The following is a 22,038-nucleotide window of genomic DNA, read 5'->3' on the forward strand; positions in this document are numbered from 1 at the left end:
CAGTAGAGTAACCTCTATTGAAACAACAAACCCTCTAGAAAACACCCGTTAATACAATCAATTAAGAACTGTTTTAGGCTAGATGAATCTTACTCAATGTGCTAAATCAACTGCTATCGCTGCTGCTCAAAAATGACACAAAATTGCCTTTCATGTTATCGGCTACGATTGAATAAACTTGGTAAATGAATCATGTTTCCAATCTACAAAAATGCTGCCTCCAAGCTATTCGAAATAGTAGTCAGCAGTGTTGTTCTCTCTCGTACAAAAAGTTATATATCAATCGATCTGCATGGGTTATGCCAGGACGATCCGTGAATATAAATTTGCTCGATTTTACCACCACCTGACGCTGATCCAAAAGCAGCTTTTGATTGTATAGACCTCCCAATTCTATTACGTAAACTGATCACACAAGCACGTTGAATGGTCGAGTTCCTATTTGTGTGGAAAAGTTCTACGAGTACAGTAGGGAACCTCAAATTCATCCCCGTTCACGAACAAATCAGGAGCTCCACAAGGCAGTAATATGCGTCCCCTTCTGTACGCACTGTATTTCAACGATGCCACGATTGCTGTTTGGTTCTGGATGATCTACGCCGACGATTTGAAACTGTAATTAGGGTACATTTCACAATTACATTTCACCGAAATGTAATTGTGAAATGTACCCTCTGATCGATGCCGCATGTTAGGTTTTGTTGAAAGAATTTTATTTTAACATTATACGATTTAAAATGAAAAATATTAATGACTGTTGAATATTCATATTTCACTCTAAAACAACGAAATAAAATATTTGTTTGTAATTTTTCATCGGGCAATCGAAATCTGTAAAATATACATCCAATTCAAAATTTTGAATTCGTCAGTTGATGTGGGATATCAGGGCTTAGCATGCAGCCTTAAATCAAGTCTCGAATTGACAATAAAGTTGAGAAATTCAAATAATAATATCTTTATAAATCAGTGCTGATCTTCAAATATCTACACAATTTTAAGATTCTCAGATCAATTTATGGTTCTTCTATTGATTACGAAACATTTATCTCATCACTGCTACCAAAGAGAGCTTAGACGAAAGAGATTAATTTGTTTTTTTTTCTATTTTTTTTTGTGAAATCTGTATAAACTAATGTCTTTTTTACGGGGTATACGTACCGCGTAAAAAATTCGCCCTGTAGAAATAGAAGTGGGTGAACTTAATCGTCAATATTTCGAGTTGTACTGAAAGCAATGACATGACTCTTGCTCCATGCTATCAGAAAGTTTCAGCAACCATAAATAACTCAAAAAAATAGTTTTCTCAATTTTTTGGAAACAAAAATGAAGAAAACCTTATCAACTGAATTCAGAAACTGGAATCTAGTCCACCTGAATTCTGAACTTAATTTCAGTTTTGGAATTTAGTAATCCTGGATACTGGAATTGGTTTAAAACTAAATTCAATTTCTTGATTGAAGTTCGGCATTTCAGAATTTATGAGCAAAATTAAAAACATGAATTTTAGACTTGGATTCTGGAACCAAACGTTGGATCTTAACTCTGAAGCTGAGTTTTAAAACTGACTTCTGAACCAGAATTTGATTCTTGAATTCAGTTTACAAATTTAATTCCAAAATTCAGTTTCAGATTTCACCTCCATCATTCAGAATCTGCATGCTGAAACTAAATTCATGTATTCTGAAGGTAGATTTTGGAACTGAATTCAGTTCTTTAGTTAAAGTTTGGAATTCAAGTTTAGAATTCAGTTCTAGAACGATTTTCTCAACCTGTATTCTGAATATGAATTCCCTGTCCCTGATTTCGGCTTTAGTTCCTGAATTCAGTTCCAGAGTTCAGACATACTTATAAACAATTTCGCACAGCGAAAAGTGCACAACGCTAATAAAATTATACTGGATTTGCACTAAACTGATGATTTTTACCTTCAGTTTGCAACGGAATAATCTTAATTGTTCTTTAGATAACATTAAGAGCCATTAGAACGGCTGATTTTGTTATAATGTTCCCCATCGTTGTCCACTTTTCGTTTTATTTGGCTCCAATGCAAACGACCAGTAGCTGGATGACGCAATCGCTCTTGTTTGAAGCGAAACTCACACTGCGAACGTCCAAAGGCAGATATGCTCACATAAGAACTAGCTGTTGTTTTTTCTTGCGTTCAGGCTCGAAGAATGGAACCTCATTTTCGCCACTGACTGAAGCACCAGTTGAATAATGTTGTAGTTCCACTGTCTTGACACAGTCCACAATTTAGTTCCAGAATCCAGACGGCCTACAATTCAGAATTGAGATAAAAAATTTAATTCAAAATTAGTTTCCAAGCAAAACGGCAAAATTCATGTTCTGGTGCAGAATCTATCCATGATTCTGGATCTGGACCTAGACTTACCATATTACCTGTTCAAGTCCAGATCTTGAACTTGAACTTGAATCATAATACTGATGCAGATCCTGGACCTGGAAATTCCAGTTAACTTATCATATTACTGGTCCAGTTTATGAAGCCGAACTTAGACCTTGACTTATTATATTACTGGTTTAGTAATAGATAAGACATAGTTCAGTTTCAGGAGTAATACGGTAAATCTAGGTTCAGTTACTCTTTCGCTTTCTTGATAAACATATTCTTCACTGATAAGTCGAAAACAAAACCGACAAACAATGTCTCTCATACCGGAACTAACTAATCAAATCATGCTTCCATTTCTTTTCAAGACTTCCGCTGATCACCGTCAATTCGGCGTTCAAGTCAACGAATCTGTCGGCCAGAATCAATCGTTTTCCCATCAGCCTTGCGAAATCGGTTTGGTCAGACGATCGGGAAAGTTTCCCGTGGACCGTTTCGTTGGCCAATGCTTCAAGCTGGACGTACCAAAACAGACATATGAGTAAACTGCTGGACGAAATGGCCACCAACATTTCGGTTGTGCTGAATTTTAAGGACGACGGCGTAGCGTCATCGGCTTGCTTCCACGTCGACACGTCACCGCTGAAGGTAAATCTATGCAAGGATCAACTGGTGCTGGTAAATGCGACTGTCGGTAGAATTCTTTCGCTACCGATGTTCGAATCGACCCGGGAGGTAAGAGGTGGTAAGAAGGAACCTCAACTGTTGGAGATATCGCAGAAAGGTGGCAGCACAGCAACGGCTGCTGATTTGAGAGACTTTTTGGATATTGCTCATAACTCTAGTGCGACGTCGGAAGAAACGTTAAAAGAGAGTGGTCGAAAGGATGCGCTGCCGGTGTCCATCTGGATGCAATGGACGTTCTCCAAAGTGACCATCAATTGTATTGCTAAAGATGAAAGTGGCCAACCGAAAGTGAAACTCATAGTCGAACTGGAAGATATTATTTTTAGTTTGGACATGCAGGATGTTTATCTGCAGATCAAAGCTAAGGTTGGCGGTATGAGTGGACAGTGTTATGAGTATGATGATGGGAAAGGGAATTGGATAAAAAATGAAGCGCTCGGGTTGACGGTACAAACCGATGCAGGAGGCTCCAGTAAGTCCGGCAACGACACATTCCTGAACTTGACTATTACCAAGGCTGAAACAAACAATGTTCATACAAAGTGGGATACGGTTAAGAAAAATCGCGAACAGAACGACACTTTAATCGAGGTCATTTTGAAGCTCGAACAAGTTGATTTGAGGTTGGATCTTGATCTACTGGAACAGTGTGTCGATGCTCTAGCTATATTCATGCGAACTGATGACACAGAAGTTCCCACCAGTAATCTAAGTGTGAAAGACGTTCCACTAATCCTGTTCTCTAGCAAAGGTTTGCGATTGTTTGTACCCCTACGCACATCGTCGGACACTTGCAATGCCTACATCTTCAAGATCAATTCAATTACCATGCATCACAACGTGGAAAATCCGATTTGTAGAATCCCGTTGCGACCAGACGTCTACACAAAGGCTGCTCAGATGCGTATACTTAATGTGCCGGGTTCAAAAATCGAAGATCGCCAGTACGAACTGGTTCTGCGGGACATCTCGTTGAGCACTGCCCGTTGGTCGGATATAGTGAACTACATCGAAGAGCAAACCTCCACCACGGCACATCACGACAATCCGGCCTTCGAATGGAACAATTTGCAAGATGTTCAACGATCGCGTGACTTTGAAGTTAGCACAATTTTTAAGGAATTTCATTTCTCGGTTGTCTATGCGCCCTGCATCATTTATAAGCACGTTCTGATTTGTGGTCAAGCGATGGAACTGAACTGTATGTCCGATCTGTTGATGGATCTTGATCTCGATCAGCTACGGTTAGCGGGTCAAATCTTTCGGAAACTGATCAATATCCTGCACATTCTGGCACCTTTACCTCAGCAATCGTCTTCCTCTCAAAGCAGTGTCGTTGATTTCAACCCGGCTCTGTTTGTGAATCTTCCCAGTCAGGACACGATCAGTATCGAGTCGGTGAAATCATTCCGGGACTCAGAACCGTCACGTTTTCGTCGCAGTCAATCCAAGCTGTCCAAGTTCGAAGAAGATTCCGGAGTCGAAACGTTCCGGACCTCCGATGTGAAACATGCTGGGGCTTCTTCCAGTTGCAGACGAAGCGGTGGAGCTTCCCATCTGAGGAAATTTTCAACCAGATCTTCCTCTGAACAGATCAAACCAGTAGTTGGTGGTAGTTTACCACCAAATCAGCCAATGATGCCCTATGAAGTATGTTTCTTGGGAGGGTACTTCAAAGTTAACCTTTTCGACAAGAAACCACGCGTTGACGAAGAACCTCGACCATTGTTCCGAATAGTATTGGCTCAACCAAACGGGCTACTTTCGTTGAATCTGTTAGAGCGTGTGGTTCAAATTTCACTGTTTGATCTGATCATAGAACTGGATGATCTGTATTTGCTAAAAACCCTACCCGGAGAACCGGATGATCTTGGAATACCACAACCAATCGTGAAGACCCGATTCATCAACAGTTTGACTAAGAAAAACAATGAACTGAATGTGGATTTTAGACGACCGATTAAATTTACCATTTCACATCAAAAATTGACCGTAATTCAAGATCTTCTGAACATCGTCAAAGAATCTATCGGTGGTCCGCCGACTAAACCATCCACTAGAAAACCACCAAAGAAACTACTCAAACCGATTCTGAGCCGAAACAAATTCAAAATGATCAAATCCAATCTGTACGACGTAGAAACGGTAAACGTGCGACTTTCGCAAGTTATGATCCACCTGCAGTACGAAGATCAGCAAGCCTACAACTGTAAGCTGTCTTTCTCATCTATTCAATCGTCACTGCGAGTACAGGATCGTCCCGAGCGGTTATCGTTCTGCTTGGACCTCGATGAATTGGTCTTTTGTCAGGGATCTTTCGTGATCTTGCACCCCTTTTCGTTCCATCTACAGGCAGCGTTGATGCAAGAGTACTGGAAACGTGATCCTCTGATTCAGATGAAGCTACGTTCGAGCTATCTTCAGTTAGACTTCAATCCGAAAAATATGAAGGAAATTCAAACAATGGCCGAACTTTTCAATGGAGCACTTGCAGCAAAATCCAGTGGACAGACTGAAGGTCGCACTCCGGAAATAAACAACGGGAACGTTAGACCCAACCACGAAAATCTAATACCGATCGCAGCACCTAGTTTCTCGCATCGTGAATCTAGGACAACATCCGATGAACTGTACCAAGACGATTTGCGAGCCGGAGCGTTTCAGTTTATTGAGTCCAGCAAAATGAACGAGCTTCCGTTGCCGTACCAAATCAAGATCGTTAACCGGGACGTTGGAATCATCTGCTGGCGTTACCCGCAGCCACGTGCACTCTACAATGTAAACGTTTATCCCGTGCCAATGAACGTAAGTCGCTTCTTGATTGTAAAGGCTTCTCTAATCATAATTTTCAATTTTCAGTCTGCCAAACCTCTCATCATTCAATGTAAGCTGGAATACTTCTCCGACATCTTTGGTGACTTTTTCGAGTTGTGTCAATTTACCTTGTCCGAAACGGAAAAGGTTGATCTGAGGCTTCCGTCGCGCAAGATCGCTTCCGCCATTTGGCGAATCGTTATGACCCAAAGTGTAATCAAAGAAAACGATGATTCGCTTGACACAGACAGTGCGGGCGAAACCGCCGAGCAGAGCAAATCTATTATCGCAAATATCACGGACGTCCTGAAAGATACCTACCTGGCCACGGGACGGATTGTCAATCTACCGTACAGACTGCATCCGAAAATATTCGTTGCTTGCATGCGAGTTGATTCGATGTTCACACCCGGGCTGATTCCGAATGTGGAATTGACGCTGGAATTGCGACCGGTTCAGGTTAATTTTTTCAACGTGTTTGATTTTGAGATCGATTCAAAACTTCCGAAACCATTCGAACGCTATCGTTTCTGTAAGGAAACGTTGGAGTCAAAAAGTCACAAGTTTCTGATGTTGAATGCCAGCCTCTTCCGAATTCATACGGCCATCTACGACAACTTTGACATACTGTTGAGTGGAGAATTGAGCTTACACTGCGACCTGTTGGATTACAGCCATTTCACGTTCGAGAATGTGCTGGAGCTTGTGAATCTAAAGGCAACTGCTATCATCGAGGAGCAATCATTTGAGTTGAAAGTTATTTCCGAAGATATTTCAATCCGATGCGGACCATCGGTCGTGTACAATTTAATGGTCGCCGAAAAGGTTTGGAACTCTCCGGAAGAATCGATACTGCTGTATGGAAAGTACATTGTTTGTAATCATACCCATGTGGGGTTGAAAATTGGACAGTTCGAAACAGGAGAGTACATTTTTGTCGGTACACAGGAATTGTGTATATACGTTTTCAGAAGCTTCCACCATACGCAACAGCTGCAGATTATTTTTAACGAAAACACTAAGGAAATTGCTTCACAACCATTCTCTGTCGCAAAGGAAGGATTGTTCTATGTAAGAATTCTGCCGATCCACGAGGAAGATGTTGAAAACGAAAAATTGTTCGTGGTGCGGGTGGAAAATTTGAGCAACGCTCAAAAACGGGTCACCATCGACGGACAGATTAGCTTGTTCAATATGACTGACCAACGGTTGAAGGTTCAGTACCGGTTTCATAAAATCATACCGAACAGTGATAAGCATTACGTGTCCACTAACTTCCTGATCGACGGAAACTCCAACGCCAATGTTTTCGAGGCAACCAACAATCGAAACCAGCAGAGCATCAAGATTGCCATCGATGGCGAAAAGAAAGGCTGGTCCGGAGACATACCGATGCGGGAAATTATGAACGGTTCGAAACCTTATTTGGTCAAGATTCCAACAGCGATGACTAAAGAAGGTTACCTGAGCTACTGGGTTAGAATCATACGGGAACGGATTGACGAGTGTGCAGACGACAGGGAAATGTTTAACGAGCGAGTGCTTGTAATAATTTGGCCACTTTTCATGATCCAATCACTGTTGACTGTTAATACGACGGTAAGTAGGTAGGTTTACAGTTTGGTTTTTAATTACTTATGCCTAATTTTTCTTACAGGCCTACGAGGAAAAAACTGATCAAAGTTTTTCGGTTTATGGACAAGGAGAACGTCGTCAGCTCGTTGTCTCCGGCACCAATTCTGACGAACACGAGTTGCTCTTTCGTATGAAGTGAGTATATTTATTTTATGCAATGTTATATCGTCAAATTCAAACTGTTTTATCCTATTGCAAGCAGGTTGTAAAATAATAGGAATGAAACTTAAAAGAAATTTCGTTTTACATTGCTCAAAGATGTCATTGGGAAAGCGATACACTATAAGTACATAAATAGAAATATAACGAAAAAAGAAACCGATACTTTGATAGGATAAAAATGTCATGTTGGAAAAACTAATTTTAGTCAAGAAACACAATTTGTGTTACAGTCAAGTCATAATTCCTGACGTTTATTTTTTCCATCTACAGCTTCAAGTCACCGCACGGTGAAGACAAGAGGAGAGCCATGTTATCGTATCGCCTCATCGATGGTCGATCCTTCTTTCAAGTACCTGAGCAATTCCGATCAGTAGAAACTGCAATCAAAATGCTTCAAAAGTGTCACCGCTTGCAGTGGCCCTGCTCTCGAGAGGATGAACTACGCTGGAAGCGGGAAAACTCCATCCAAGAGTCGACACTGCCCGTGTATCGTTGTGAAGCCGCACACGAACTGTCCTGCTGCCTGATGTTATGTATCGCTCCCTGGTGCCTGCTCATCAACCAGCTGGGCTGCCCGATACGAATAAGGAACCATACCACCGACGAGGTCGGAATAGTGCAGTCGAATAACATTCTCATGCCACATTATATTGATACGGCATTCACGGTCGAGCTGGTGGACCTTGGAAGTGACCTGCAGTCCGATTTGATTTATCTCAACGGTGAGGGAAAGAAACAAACATCGAGCAGCTATGTGCTGCCATTGGATGGTTCCGTGGAAATTACGTTGAGAGCAGATACCTTGGTAAGTGAAGAATTTTAATTTACTTAATTCTAGCTGGGAGACTGTCGCTTTTGTGTAAACTTTTCTCGATCAAGGCAGTTAAAAATATTCATAATGTTTGCAGTAAAAATTACAATTATTTATTTACAGTGAAGTTGAAAAGATCAAAATTTACATTTTTCCCAAAACCTGAATGTCGCGCTTGGCTGCTTGTACCGACTCTTTGAACACTTGTAATACGCGGTCAACTCTCTCGGTGGTTGCATTCAGTCCCATCAGTCCAATTCGGAACACCTGTCCCGCTGTTGGGCCAAGGCCACCGCTTATTTCGACCAAGTAGCTGGAAAAAATAACACAATGAAAAACAGGTTCATCGCTTGTTGTTGAAAACCCTCCAACACCTACTTTTTCATCGCATGTTGCGAAACCTTAGTCCAGTCTATACCCGGTGGCACCTTGATGGTTGTAACCGTCGCTAGACGATCCTTCCGCTCGACATACAACTCAAATCCGGCTGCTTCCAATCCACGGTACAATCGATTAGCACAGTCCTGATGGCGAGCAATCACTGCCGGTAAACCCTCCTGGCAGGCCAGCGCTATCGCTTCCCGAAGCCCGTACAACAAAGTGCAGGAGATTGTGTGATGATATCTGTACAATGTTTACTTCTATTAGTTTGGAGCATTGGAACAAGTAACTGACGAATGTTTGCTTACATGCGTGGTCTACCGAAGCATCCCCAATAGTCGCCTACCAACATCATGTCCCAATAGTACACCTTGACTTTACTGTTGCGACGCTTGTAGCGTTCACTGGAAACGAAGAGGGGGATAGGTTTTAATTGATTATTTTGTCGGAATTTCAACATTGCTGAAAATTTCCGAAAATAAATATTAGGACCGATGGATGCTTCATAAAACAGGTGGATGAGTAATGTCAAAGACATAATCGGCTTGACGTGAATAGGAATAACATTGCTCATCGAGATGAACGCCAAGATCCATAACGGTAGACCAATCAAGGATCCTTGCAGAAAGTATTCGATATGGAATGGCACGTTTTTCTTCGTCAGCGACGATTAACAAATGTGTCTTCTAAGTTACGAATGATGTGGTAGATCTTGACATCATCAGCAAACGATAACCGTGGACCTTACAGAGCGTTCATTGAAGTAAAGTAAAAATATTACCGGTCCGAGAGGACTTCCCTGTGGTTTTCCGGATGATACGAGGATTCTTCAGACGTGTTATCATCAATTTTAACGGCTAAACGATGATTTCTGAGATAAACTCGAACTGAATCCAAGTCGAGGTTGATCGACATCCGAAAACGAAAATGAGACGGATTACAAACGTCCAGTTATGTCTCTGACATTACCCTCCCGCCTTTTTGCCTTCTCATATAGAAAGGTTATGCAATCACTGTGAAAACCGATTTTTAACTGATTTCAACAAACCTAAGTTCCAACGAAAAGTCTCATGATCCCATACATAATGTCCAAATTTCATCAGATTCCGGAATTATAGGGAGAAGTGTGTTAAAAATTTGTTACCGTGACTAGAAGCGGCGAAACAAAACATAAAAAGAATCTTAACTGACCTCGAAATTACTGCATCGGTAGGCATTATCAATAGACAACCAAACAAACCGATTCCGGAATCACCAGAAATAGCGGTCATATATTTCAAAATGGAATCAGCGATGGCTTGACCGATTTTAACAAACTTAGGTTCAAATGAATGGGAGCTTCCTGAATTTCATCCGGTTCCGGAACTACAAGGTGAAGATTGTCAAATATTTATACCGCCATTAGAAGCGGCGCAATAAAAAACGTAAAATTATTTCTAAACTTGCCTCAAAAATATTCCAATCGGTAGTCTTTGTCAGTAGGCAGTCAAACAATTTTTTCCGCTTTCCGATTAACGACCGGAGATTGTGAATATTGACTCAAAAATGGATCCCAGTCACTTTTCTCGAACCGACTTCTATTATACCGGTTCCCGGATTTCTGCTATAATGGAACTCAATTCGTTTTCTCAGAAGTAGCTTAACCGACCTGAGTACTGTTTCACTCTGTAGGTTATACTAGGTTATGGACAAACCTTTTGTCCCGGGTTGGCGGTTCAATGCATAGGGCACTGGTCTTACAAACCAGTTGTCGTATGTTCGAGCCCCGACCTGGAAGGATTCGTAGTGTCAGTAGAATCGTAGCACCAGCCATGAAATGGTTCTGTACTCTCTGAATCGGCTGCGAAGTCTGTTGAAACAGAAGGTCAAATTCCACTACAGGAATGGTTTTGCTTTTTGGACAAACCTTTTTGTTTTGTAAAAATCAAAGTTATTGTGAATACCGCACATTTATATATGAGAGATATGAGAAATACCTCATTACACCACTAGGTAGATTAGAACAGTTTTTGACGTGAATGCGTCTTACTTTACTATGAGATGCCTTTTCGAGATTAGCGTTGTGGAAGAGTGATGAGTTTTTGACCGCGAATATCTCTCATTGTTCTTAACGTAACCGCATCACTTTTGCTTGATGCCATCGGAAACATGATCATCAATTTATGATAAAATTATTAGTAATAAGATTTTTGGGAATCAATGAGCATCAAAAAGAGAAGCGCGTGGCGCTATAGGCGTCCTCCTACTTGGATCACGATTTTGAACATTCCCGCGATCCCAGGATTCACTATTCAGTGCCAGAACCAAGTACAGTTCCAAATTTCCATTTCAAAATAGAATCCAGTTCTAGAATTCAACTCTAAAATTTACTTTTCTTCCTCGTGTCCTTGATATTCTCGCGTTCCACAATCCAGGATTCAGGTTCGGAATTCAGGTGTAGCATTTAGTTACAGTCACCAAATTCAGTGCCTAAATTCTAAAATCTGATCTTAAACCCAAATCCTGAATTCGATTTCAGAATTCTACTCCAAAATCCTGTTTCAGAATGTAGGGTTAGAATTCAGCTTCAAAATGTGCCGTTTTCTTACTGGAAAACCGACTTTGGTCATTCCCGCGTTTCAGAATCCGCAGTATTCAGTTCCAGAATTCAGGTACAATACTTAGCTAGAGAATTTAGCTCCAAAATTTAGTTTCAACATCCTGTTTCCCAATTCAGTTCAAAAATTCGATTCCAGAATCCAGGCCCAGGATGTATTTCCCAAATTCAACTGTAAAATTTGTATTCCGAATTTAATTCCAGAATTTAGATCCGGAAATAAACATAGTTGACAATGCAGTTCTAAAATTCTGTTTCAGAACCCATGAGTCCTAATTTCATATCCAGGAGTTGGTTTCGGAATTCAGATTCGGAATTTAGTTCCAGAATCTAGTGCTAAAATTCAGTTCAAAGTTTCTGTTCCAGATTTCGTTGTCAATTCTGAACACAGAGTCTGGCGCAAATTTCATTTATGGATTTGAATTTGATCTTGTATTTGGATCTAGAACTGGTCCTAGACTTACCATCTTACTGATCCAAGTCTCAACCCAAGTAGCAATCCGCAACTAGTTCTGATACGACAAAGTCCAAACTATGTTACAACAAGAGCACGAATATGTGTTTTATGTTATACTGGTTAAAACATGGTGATAGCAATGTTTCATCATAACATAACTAGTTACGAAATAGTTATTTAGGTTTCCAATCATAACATCTTTGTGTCATATTGAATTAAATATAATTTATAAGCTATCGTTACTTAATCCAAACATATTTTTAATCACAACAATGCTTCTAGCCACTAGTTGAAAATTAGCTTAATTTGACGTCAATAGTAGCAACCCATAACAAGTTTTGATACCACTTAACCCAACTGTGTTGCAACAAGAGCACGAACATGTTTTTTATGTTATACTGGTTAAAACAAGGTGACATCAGTGTTTCTTTATAACGTAAACATTAAACTAACTATCATTTGTAAGTTATCGTTACTTGATTCTAACATATCTTTAATCACAGCTATGTTTTTAGCTACTAGTTGAAAAAAGGTTTATTTTCCGTTGCGAAACCCTTATAAATACGTTAACGTATATGTGAATCGTTACTGTGAATAACTTAGATATTATAAGATTATAACATATAAATTACTCATTAATTCAGATAGTTATCGGTAAGTTTTCCCAACGTTATGATAACGAAAATGCAAACAAAACAACCTTTGTTGGCTTCAATATGGCGAACACAATATGGAGTCTCAAGAAGTGTATGAAACGTAAATAAAACCAGGATATTACTTTATTCAAAACTACTTTTTGCCGAAAATAGTGAAAGGCAGGATAGTCATTTTTGTTCTATGCGCTGTCATAAACACGAAGAAAATAATATAGGGATTGAACATCGATTGTGATAATATTATAGTTCTCATGATATATGAATTTAAAATGATGAGAAATCACTCTACTTGGAATAATTTTGAGCATTCTGAACATAGGGTTATTTTGTTGTTTATTTTTTCTATCTTTATAAACAGATTTTGATTGAAGGCGCATAAAAAACAGTTAAGTAAAATTGAATTCCGCTCGACAATTTTTGAATCGTTGTGAAATTTGTACCTTGTATCAAGTTTGTGACTTAAAGTACTCTTCTGCTTTTTTATTGATGATAGAAAAGTATTCTGGATTCATTCAATGTTTATAATGTCGATGGTGACTAAGTTTCAACTAGTTTACTTGGAAACAAGTTATTTTTAAGTTATGGAAAGATAAGTTATTTCAGTATGGCATTACAATGTAACGACAACATATTTTTAGCCGATTTAACAACTAGTAGAAACTGCGCTTTTTGAGTCATGCAAGTGGTTAGATGTTAGTAACAATCACTCAAATATCTGGTTGCAAACTAGTCACAAACAAGCTAGCATAACATAAATTGTTACTTGGGAACTTTGGTCGTGGACTTCTGCCTTTCATATTACTAATCCTGGACCTAGGAGTTCGAAATCTGAACTCTGAACCTGGAATTAGGTCCGGACCTAAACTTTTCATATTACGGATCCAGCTCTAGATTTGATCCAGTTTGAAGATCTGGGTATCTATTTGAACTTGGGCCAGTAATATGGCCAAGTCAAGTTCCAGTTGCGGCCACTGACACTCGGACTCCGGTTTAACAGTTGGTTTTCACAGCATAGCTTGAGAAATGCAAAATATCATTGCAATAGCCAGAATCAAGATTGTCATACTATTTTGGCATTAAAAATGCCTTACTCTTCACTATATGGGGCCGGGTGTCAATTAAAAGTTTCAAAAATAGTCGCGTAACCTTTTTGTGTCATAATTTTGAACGTTAATAACTCGGTCATTTGTTGATGGATTGTTATAATTCAACAACCAATCGATTCGGAAACTTTTAACTTAAACATGTATGACGACGTCGTTTCAATGTTTCAATAGCATACTATTGAAAAAATGGTTGGAATCGACCTATGTTTTCATCCACCAATCCCTGTTGTACAAAATGACGTCAACTTCTTGTTCGGCATAGGAGGCTTTGCGTCATGCATAAAAAACACCGTATCGTTATGCGTAGTATGAAGAGAAATCTATAAATATAGGCTGCACAATATTTCTTTGCCTAGTTGATGTTTGACTGTGAATGAAACAGGTAGCTCGTCCAGTGAGCTGATGACTGGATTGTATATGCCTTCAATTGCTGGATTGTCGCTTTTGCATTATGTGTTGGTGAAATTTCTTGTTGTCTGTGCAACACCGTGTTCGCTTGTGTATCTTATATATCATTTAGCTATTGAAGAACCGAATCAGCGTGGTTACCGATTCTTTTGAAATATCCCATGTATTTAGCAAATTTTTGGTCGATTTTGCCTTTAAAAATGCCTTACACTTCGCTTCCCGAGGCTGGGTGTCAATTTAAAACATGGAAAACTAATCGCGTAACATTTTGCTGTCATAATTTTGAACGCTTATAACTCAGTCATTTGTTGATGGATTTAATTAATTCAACAACCAATCGATTCGGAAACATTTTACTTGAACTTATGAGATAACGTCATTTGAATATTTCAATTGCTTGCCATTGAAAAATTGGTTTGAATTGAGTATTTTATTTTGGTTCTCTGGTAACTATCAGGATAATTTAGAATTATCGGCGATAGATTTTTCGGATCTAATTTGCAGCGCTTGTTCCTCGATGATTTGTTAATGGATTTTCCTAATTTAAATGATTCTAAAGCTTCAATATTGTAAGCTTAAAAATGTTTTAATTTGTCAACGGATCGGTTTGCATACTTAAATCTCCATTCCCATACGAACAAAACGGTGGCGCGAAAATGGATTCAGTATTAAGTTGCGTTATGATGATAATCATAGATACTTCTTTTTCATTATATGTTACTGAACAAGTTGTTGTCTCATCAGGAATTAAACGCTTCAAAATATTCAAAATTAAATTCTGAAACTTGGCTAAAAGCGGCCTCTTCGGTTTAGTAGTATAAATAAGTTCCACAGGCTCACATATACAGAACAATTAGATGCAATATCATATAGTATCAAAGATAAACTCAAGGTAAGTTTACCTGCGATTTTACATGTATCGTTTGAATAGGAACCCTCGTAGAATTTGGTTAACCGCCAGTTTCAGTTTAATTATTATTTGCTTCAAAACAATAGGCGTCTGATGGCTACACGCGTTGTAACTATGACAATGTTCATTCGTGTGTTAATAACATCAAGTTACAATATGAACAAAATTTCGGAATTTTGTTGCGTATCCATTCCATTTATTCCTAATATGCCAGAACGAGAATCAATGTAAGTAACTTAATATTTTATGCGGACTGTTTTACATGTTTTCTTCCTCGTATTGTTGCCATATTATTTACCGACACTTTCCGAAGATTATCGACGATTTTGAAGGATTAATAAAATTACACCATTACTGAGATTACTGGTACAACATTCTCTTCGGTCGATTAACTGTTTATAAAATCAATAAGTCCACCCAGTGAACGACCATTATTAGGTTAAAACTGGGGGTAAATAAACGATATAAATCAAATCAAATTAATAAGTTTGTACGTTTCTCGAAAATTATCATAAAATAGTTTCATTTGTTTAGGTTTAAATCTTCAGGTTGCTTGTATCTAAAATTGAGCTTTCAAGTAACTTTGAAGTGTCGTGAAGTTTAGTGTATCATCATCATTATCATCTTTATTTTTTGTATTTATTATGAAGACCCTAGAAACGTTTCATTTTTAATGTTATTGTGCTCGGTCGTGTCTTGAATACAACCTTCTAATTTTTTTAATAGAAATTATACGAATAGATTCTCAATATGTAAAATTTTTAGATACACATTCGGCATTATTGGCATTAATATAAATACCTTCTAAAAGTCGACAAATATGATTAGAATACACACACACACCTTTTGCTAAAGTCATATAAGCGCCAACCGGCTATCTCTCGAGCTCTGCACATAGAATACAAATTTACGAACCGTAATTTCTTCAAAAGAAGTGCCTCATCTGGGCGCAATCAAACACACTCCAGCCGTGATGATAACGCATCCGACGGTATTACACAATCCGGACAAGATAAAGATAACACGCAAATAGAATGAAATTACTTACACTGCCCGATGTCCGAACGACACCGGAGTGATGCCAGGTGGTGCTCCGAGGACCTTCTGTGAGCCGGTGTAAACGGCATCGATTTGCCACTGATCCATCAGCAGCGGTGTACCACCCAGTGAGGCTACCGTGTCCACGATTAACAGACAATCGTGCTCCCGGCACAATGCACCGACTCCTTCCAGTCCTTGCAAAACGCCCGTCGATGAATCGCCCTGTGTCAGAAACAGAACCGACGGTTTGTTGCTCACCATGGCACTTCGAATCTGTTCCAAACTTAGAGACTGACCCATGCTCGATTTGACGAATCTTACATCGGCCCCGTAGCGGCTGGCCATGTCAGCAGCCCGATCGCCCCAGTGTCCGGTGTGACCGATCAGTACCACATCGCCGTCTTCCAGTAGATTACACAACGTCGCCTCCATTCCGCCGTGACCGGATGCACTCAAGCAAAAAGTAGCCGCGTTGTTTGTCTGGAACAGGTACCGGACACTTTCCTTAATGTCGTCCATGATTTTTAACGTTTCCGGGTGGAGGTGCCCCAAAATCGGTTTGCTCATTGCATCCAGCACCCGTTGCGGTGCATTCGATGGACCGGGTCCCATCAGAAGTTTGTCCGGTACGACCAGGGGCTCTCGGAGGACGGCCGGAGAAGTAACTTTATATTCCATGTTGTCACAGCTGTTTACTCAAATTTTCTTACTCTATTTTCATTTTCACTTGTATGTAGTTGAGTCGCTTGATCAGAACCGAATGAACCGCTCAGCACCGAAAGAACCGGTTTTTATGCTTACGTGTAGCGAATAAGCACGGGAAGACTGTGTTGCCGGATCATACGTATTAGTTTTCGGAAAACATGCGTTGTTTTTGTGTTGTTCGTTCGAACTATCAATTAAATTATGCTGTCTGAAACGAACCTATGACGTGTTGTTTTCGCGAAATTCAGCAACACTTTTGTGCCCTCTCGCTCTCACTGTCTGGGTGATGACGACGACAAAACACTATCATGGAATAGAGGCCCACCAGCAGATTGATTGATAACGTAGTAGTTAGTATATAGTATATTTACTTTTCAGTAGAGTAAAGAAAAAGAGCGAGAGAGAGTGCAACCCATCTGGATTTTTTGTGGTTTTTCTCCAACGACGAGATGATGATAACACAGTTCAGAACAATCCATTCACATGGGAATCGTTCTGCTGGAAAGATGGATAGAGGAAAGCGAGAAAATTATCTTTCAATGTGGCAATACTTAGCTGTTTTCCTGCGGTTTTACGAATTTCCTGCGTATGTCGCCTGATACTGACCTTTCCATATGAATGTATCACTTTATCACTTGTTCAGTCTGTTGACCTTTCAGAACTGTTCGTACAGTTCTTTGTCGAGAAATATCACAATTCTGTCACGTGAAAAAATGTAGAAAAAAAAGTACGGGTGTGTAATGTCAGAGACATAACTGGATGTCGTGAATACGAATATGACACACTTTATTTATGCTTCCGAATTCGAATTGGTAGTTCACCGATTGTTTGAATTGTGCAACTTTCCCCTCTTTCATTACTAGAAATTTAAACGATGCGCCTAGACTAAATTACAGATTAGTTACATTAAAAATTCTGAAACGCACTTAAATACTATGAAATAAGCAGTATAGTTCTTTATAATAAAAAAATGGTGACGATTTGAGTTAGTTCAGCACGCAGACTCTGAATTCTAAACCCATATTCCAGAACTAAGCTCTAAAACATGAAGACGATTTTTCGCCATGACTACCAGAATGGGTTTTATAGAGTACAGTAAAGTAAATTTCCGCATAATTCTTTAGGAGTATTATTATGGTTCTAAAAAAAACCGAATAGAAGAAGTCTGGAATAAAGAACTGGATCCTGAGTTCAAGAACTAAATTTAGAACCAATAACAGACTCAGAATCCAGTTTCAATTCTAGAATTGCAATTTCGAAACTCAAATTAGTTCCGGAATACAGTTCCAGAATCCAGTTTCAGTACGCAGGCTCTGAATTCTAAACCTATATTGCGGAACTAAAATCTGAAAATTGAACTTCTCGTTACGACTACCGAAAACCAAATGATGGCAGGTGCTCTCTCCGTCGCTGATGGTTTAACTCCCGCGATGCAGTCTGCTCGCCTTGAAGGCCAGCAAGCGAATGAGAGTTGCTACCTGAGCGTTTGAGGTTTTAACCACGCAAAAGGCGCTCTCTCCGTCGCTGCTGGTTGATGGTTTAACTCTCGCGATGGCAGTCTGCTCGCCTTGAAGGCCAGCAAGCGAATGAAAGTTGCTACCTGAGCGTTTGAGGTTTTAACCACGCAGAAGGCGCTCTCTCCGTCGCTGCTGGTTGATGGTTTAACTCTCGCGATGGCAGTCTGCTCGCCTTGAAGCCCAGCAAGCGAATGAAAGTTGCTACCTGTGCGTTTGAGTTTTTAACCACGCAGAAGGCGCTCTCTCCGTCGCTGCTGGTTGATGGTTAAACTCTCGCGATGGCAGTCTGCTCGCCTTGAAGGCCAGCAAGCGAATGAAAGCTGCTACCTGAGCGTTTGAGGTTTTAACCACGCAAAAGGCGCTCTCTCCGTCGCTGCTGGTTGATGGTTAAACTCTCGCGATGGCAGTCTGCTCGCCTTGAAGGCCATCAAGCGAATGAAAGCTGCTACCTGAGCGTTTGAGGTTTTAACCACGCAAAAGGCGCTCTCTCCGTCGCTGCTGGTTGATGGTTTAACTCTCGCGATGGCAGTCTGCTCGCCTTGAAGGCCAGCAAGCGAATGAAAGTTGCTACCTGAGCGTTTGAGGTTTTAACCACGCAGAAGGCGCTCTCTCCGTCGCTGCTGGTTGATGGTTTAACTCTCGCGATGGCAGTCTGCTCGCCTTGAAGCCCAGCAAGCGAATGAAAGTTGCTACCTGTGCGTTTGAGTTTTTAACCACGCAGAAGGCGCTCTCTCCGTCGCTGCTGGTTGATGGTTTAACTCTCGCGATGGCAGTCTGCTCGCCTTGAAGGCCAGCAAGCGAATGAAAGTTGCTACCTGAGCGTTTGAGGTTTTAACCACGCAGAAGGCGCTCTCTCCGTCGCTGCTGGTTGATGGTTCAGTCGCTGCTGGTTCTCGCCTTGGTGGCCAGCAAGCGAATGAGAGATGCGACCTGAGCGTTTGAGGTTTTTATTAACCACGCAGAAGGTGCATTCTCTTTCGCTGCTGGTGGAAAGTTTAACTCTTGCTGCTGCTGCTGGCTGGTCCTCGCGCCTCGATGGCCAGCAAGCGAATGAGAGATGCGACCTGAGCGTTTGAGGTTTTTATTAACCACGCAGAAGGTGCATTCTCTCTCGCTGCTGGTGGAAAGTTTAACTCTTGCTGCTGCTGCTGGCTGGTCCTCGCGCCTCGATGGCCAGCAAGCGAATGAGAGATGCGACCTGAGCGTTTGAGGTTTTTATTAACCACGCAGAAGGCGCATTCTTTCTCGCTGCTGGTTGATGATTCCACTCCCACGAAGTCTGCTTCCATCGAACGCACGAAAAGAAATGATCGATTTTCGACCACGGTTCCCCTTTTATACGCATTCAGTTGAGGATATGTGCCTGACTATCTCAAAATCGTCGTCCTTGCGCGAAAAACCCAAGCGAAAGTAAAAAGTTTTCCGCGTTGTTTTCAAATTTTAAGAAAACTTAATTTTTGAGTTGTTTGTGGTTATCGCACACTGTTCAAAATATTATCCTGAATTCCTGATCATATTTTTGATGAAATGGTGAAAGAATTATGTTGCTACCATTAATACAAGTCGAGATATTCGCGATTAAGTTCTGCCCATTCTTCCATATAGCTAATTTTGAAAAGGCACCCCATAGTAAAGTAAGTCGTATTCACGACAAAAGAAAAAAAAATCACCGGAAAAGTGGGAAAAATTTATAAAGTTGTTTCGCATTGCAATGGGAATATTCTGTTGAAAAATATCATCAATGATTGCTAGATCTATGGCATTGGGCCGTATGAATAAAACGTAGCATGCGTGAATTTCGGTAGTAAATGCTACATGTGGATCACGTTCCTGTCAAAAGCAGAAACTTTACTACACAACAACGTTCGAACATGTCGTATTTACTACAATTTTTCGGTAGGTAGCTCCAGAGGTTGCTACTGGTGTGTTTGCTGATAAAGTGAAGTAGAAAATTAAAACCAAACCAAACGTGTTTTACTCTGTGGACTATGTTTTTGAGAAGATACTACAAACAAGAGACTTTACTACATTTTATTCATTGATGTTTGGCACGCAACGAGATGCTCAGTATTTTGCCGTTGAAGAAAGGAATACTAGATCGTTGGAAAATCATTTGAAGCGCACGAGTAGTTTTGGGTGGAGATTGTACATGCATGCTTGATCCATGTATGTGATTCGTCATTTTGAAACACGTGCTTTCATTACTTGAAAAATGACCATATGGTGGAATGTACATGACTGTTTTAGCTATACCAGCTATACAGGAGCAAAAGTTCTAATATCGTTTACCAGTAGATGGATTGTGTGCAATGTAATCGGTAAGATGAATAATGTTGGCCATCGTGGGCGTGAGTTGAACAAATCAAATAAAATAATAAGGATAAGGTCAAATAAAGAAATTATCCGTGCAATTAGCATGCTGAAGTTCGATTTATCAATTTTAATGGTAAAGAAATGGTCGTGCGTATGCACGGAATGCAAAAGAACGCAGGTTCGAGTTCTGTCTCTGAACGTATCTTTTCCAAAAAAATCATCTTCTCTGTGAGTTTCGCATTCCATTCAGTATGTTAATTGCAAAAACTTATGCTGAAGTTCGTTTAGCTGCTTCGGGTAAATTTTCAAGGATGGATTACTTGAAAACGGACTGCTTGGGATGCTATTCATTACATTTGTCAGCTGCTTAAGCCAAATTACTCCATTTTCAGAACTTTGGATTACTTGACAAATTACCTTTGAATCAGGGTAGAAGGAGAGCCTTCTCAATTAACAAATCAATCACAAAAGTTTTCTATTCTTAGAAAATCTAATTGCTGATATTTTTCTCAAAGAAATTTATACCCTTTTCCGCAAGCCAATTGAAAGTGGTTTTGGCATAGTGAGCCGACGCTAAATCCGGCCAAAACAGTGGAGGTGTACTATGATTCTTATATTAAGGCAGCAATCTCTTCTGGAAACACTCAGATCGATAGATTTCTGCATTTATAGTTCCGGTAGTGTAAAAAATTATTGACTTCAAACCACAGGAACATATTGCTTGCCATACTAATACTTTCCGACCGAATTTCTCCACCTGTCCGCATCGCTCACATCCTTCCCAACGACGACAGTAAAGTATTGTGGACCTGGAAGAGGTTTTGAGTTCTCCTTTACATAAGTCTTGTCGTCCATCAAAACTCGGACACTGCAAAAGACGCGAATACAATTTCCGGGCCCTTGTTGCTGTTCGCTTCTTTCGTTCTACACTTTGTTTCGAGATTTTCTGCTTCTTGTAGGTCTTCAGGTGATTTCGCCTCTTGATACGCTGGATTATTCCGACACTCGTTCCTGCTTTTTTGGCAAATCACGAATTGACATTGGAAGAACCTGGTTTTCTGGCTCTTCCTGAACCGAAAATAGTGTTCCCCAAACTTATTAATGATGGTTTTAACACTGGCATGATGAATTCCAAACTGCTTCGCCAATTTTCGCATAGTAATACCCTTCTCACTTAGCCAGCTGTGTCCAGAACCGTAATTCTCACTTCCTTTTCAATACGCGACATTTTGAAAACGCAGAATTTCAACCAACACAAACAATTAAACAATCGAAAGTTGACAGCCGAACGCTCAGCATAAAATTTGTTAAAAATGGTCTTAAAATTGTTTTAAAACTTACTTAAAATTGACGCAAAATTGTTCCAAATTTATTTCAGAATTATTTTAAATCGTTCGTCAAATTTGTCTCAAAATTGCTTCAATGTTATTTCAAAATGTTTTAAATAAAATTTTTTGCTCCAAAATTGTTTTTAAAAATTACCTCA

The 22,038-nt window shown here is 40.0% G+C and overlaps 2 protein-coding genes across 2 annotated transcripts in view; one reads left to right on the forward strand and one right to left on the reverse strand.

Annotated features, from left to right (window-relative positions):
• The window catches only part of LOC131432901 (intermembrane lipid transfer protein VPS13B), a 32,658-nt gene that overhangs the window by 4,845 nt on the left and 5,775 nt on the right, over nt 1-22,038 (forward strand). The window contains exons 3-6 of the mRNA XM_058599482.1: nt 2,722-5,845; nt 5,900-7,453; nt 7,512-7,624; nt 7,922-8,456. Coding sequence (XP_058455465.1) covers nt 2,722-5,845; nt 5,900-7,453; nt 7,512-7,624; nt 7,922-8,456 — 5,326 coding nt within the window. The remainder of the gene's footprint in view (nt 1-2,721; nt 5,846-5,899; nt 7,454-7,511; nt 7,625-7,921; nt 8,457-22,038) is intronic.
• On the reverse strand, nt 8,590-17,181 carry LOC131432915 (alanine--glyoxylate aminotransferase). Its single transcript, XM_058599507.1, has 4 exons — nt 16,025-17,181; nt 9,152-9,247; nt 8,841-9,086; nt 8,590-8,775 (listed from the first exon to the last, which is right to left on the reverse strand). The coding sequence occupies exons 1-4, from the start codon at nt 16,693-16,695 to the stop codon at nt 8,607-8,609; spliced, it is 1,182 nt and encodes a 393-aa protein (XP_058455490.1). The 5' UTR covers nt 16,696-17,181; the 3' UTR covers nt 8,590-8,606.

Source organism: Malaya genurostris, chromosome 1, assembly GCF_030247185.1.
Source record: "Malaya genurostris strain Urasoe2022 chromosome 1, Malgen_1.1, whole genome shotgun sequence".
NCBI lineage: Eukaryota > Metazoa > Arthropoda > Insecta > Diptera > Culicidae > Malaya > Malaya genurostris.

Coding starts and splice junctions, on each gene's coding strand:
- LOC131432915 (XM_058599507.1), bottom strand. CDS start 16,695: ATGGAATATAAAGTTACTTCTCCGGCCGTCCTCCGAGAGCCCCTGGTC. Junction 9,248..16,024: donor TCGTTCGGACATCGGGCAGT/GTAAGTAATTTC, acceptor CTTCGTTTCCAG/TGAACGCTACAAGCGTCGCA. Junction 8,776..8,840: donor TCGCAACATGCGATGAAAAA/GTAGGTGTTGGA, acceptor TATTTTTTCCAG/CTACTTGGTCGAAATAAGCG.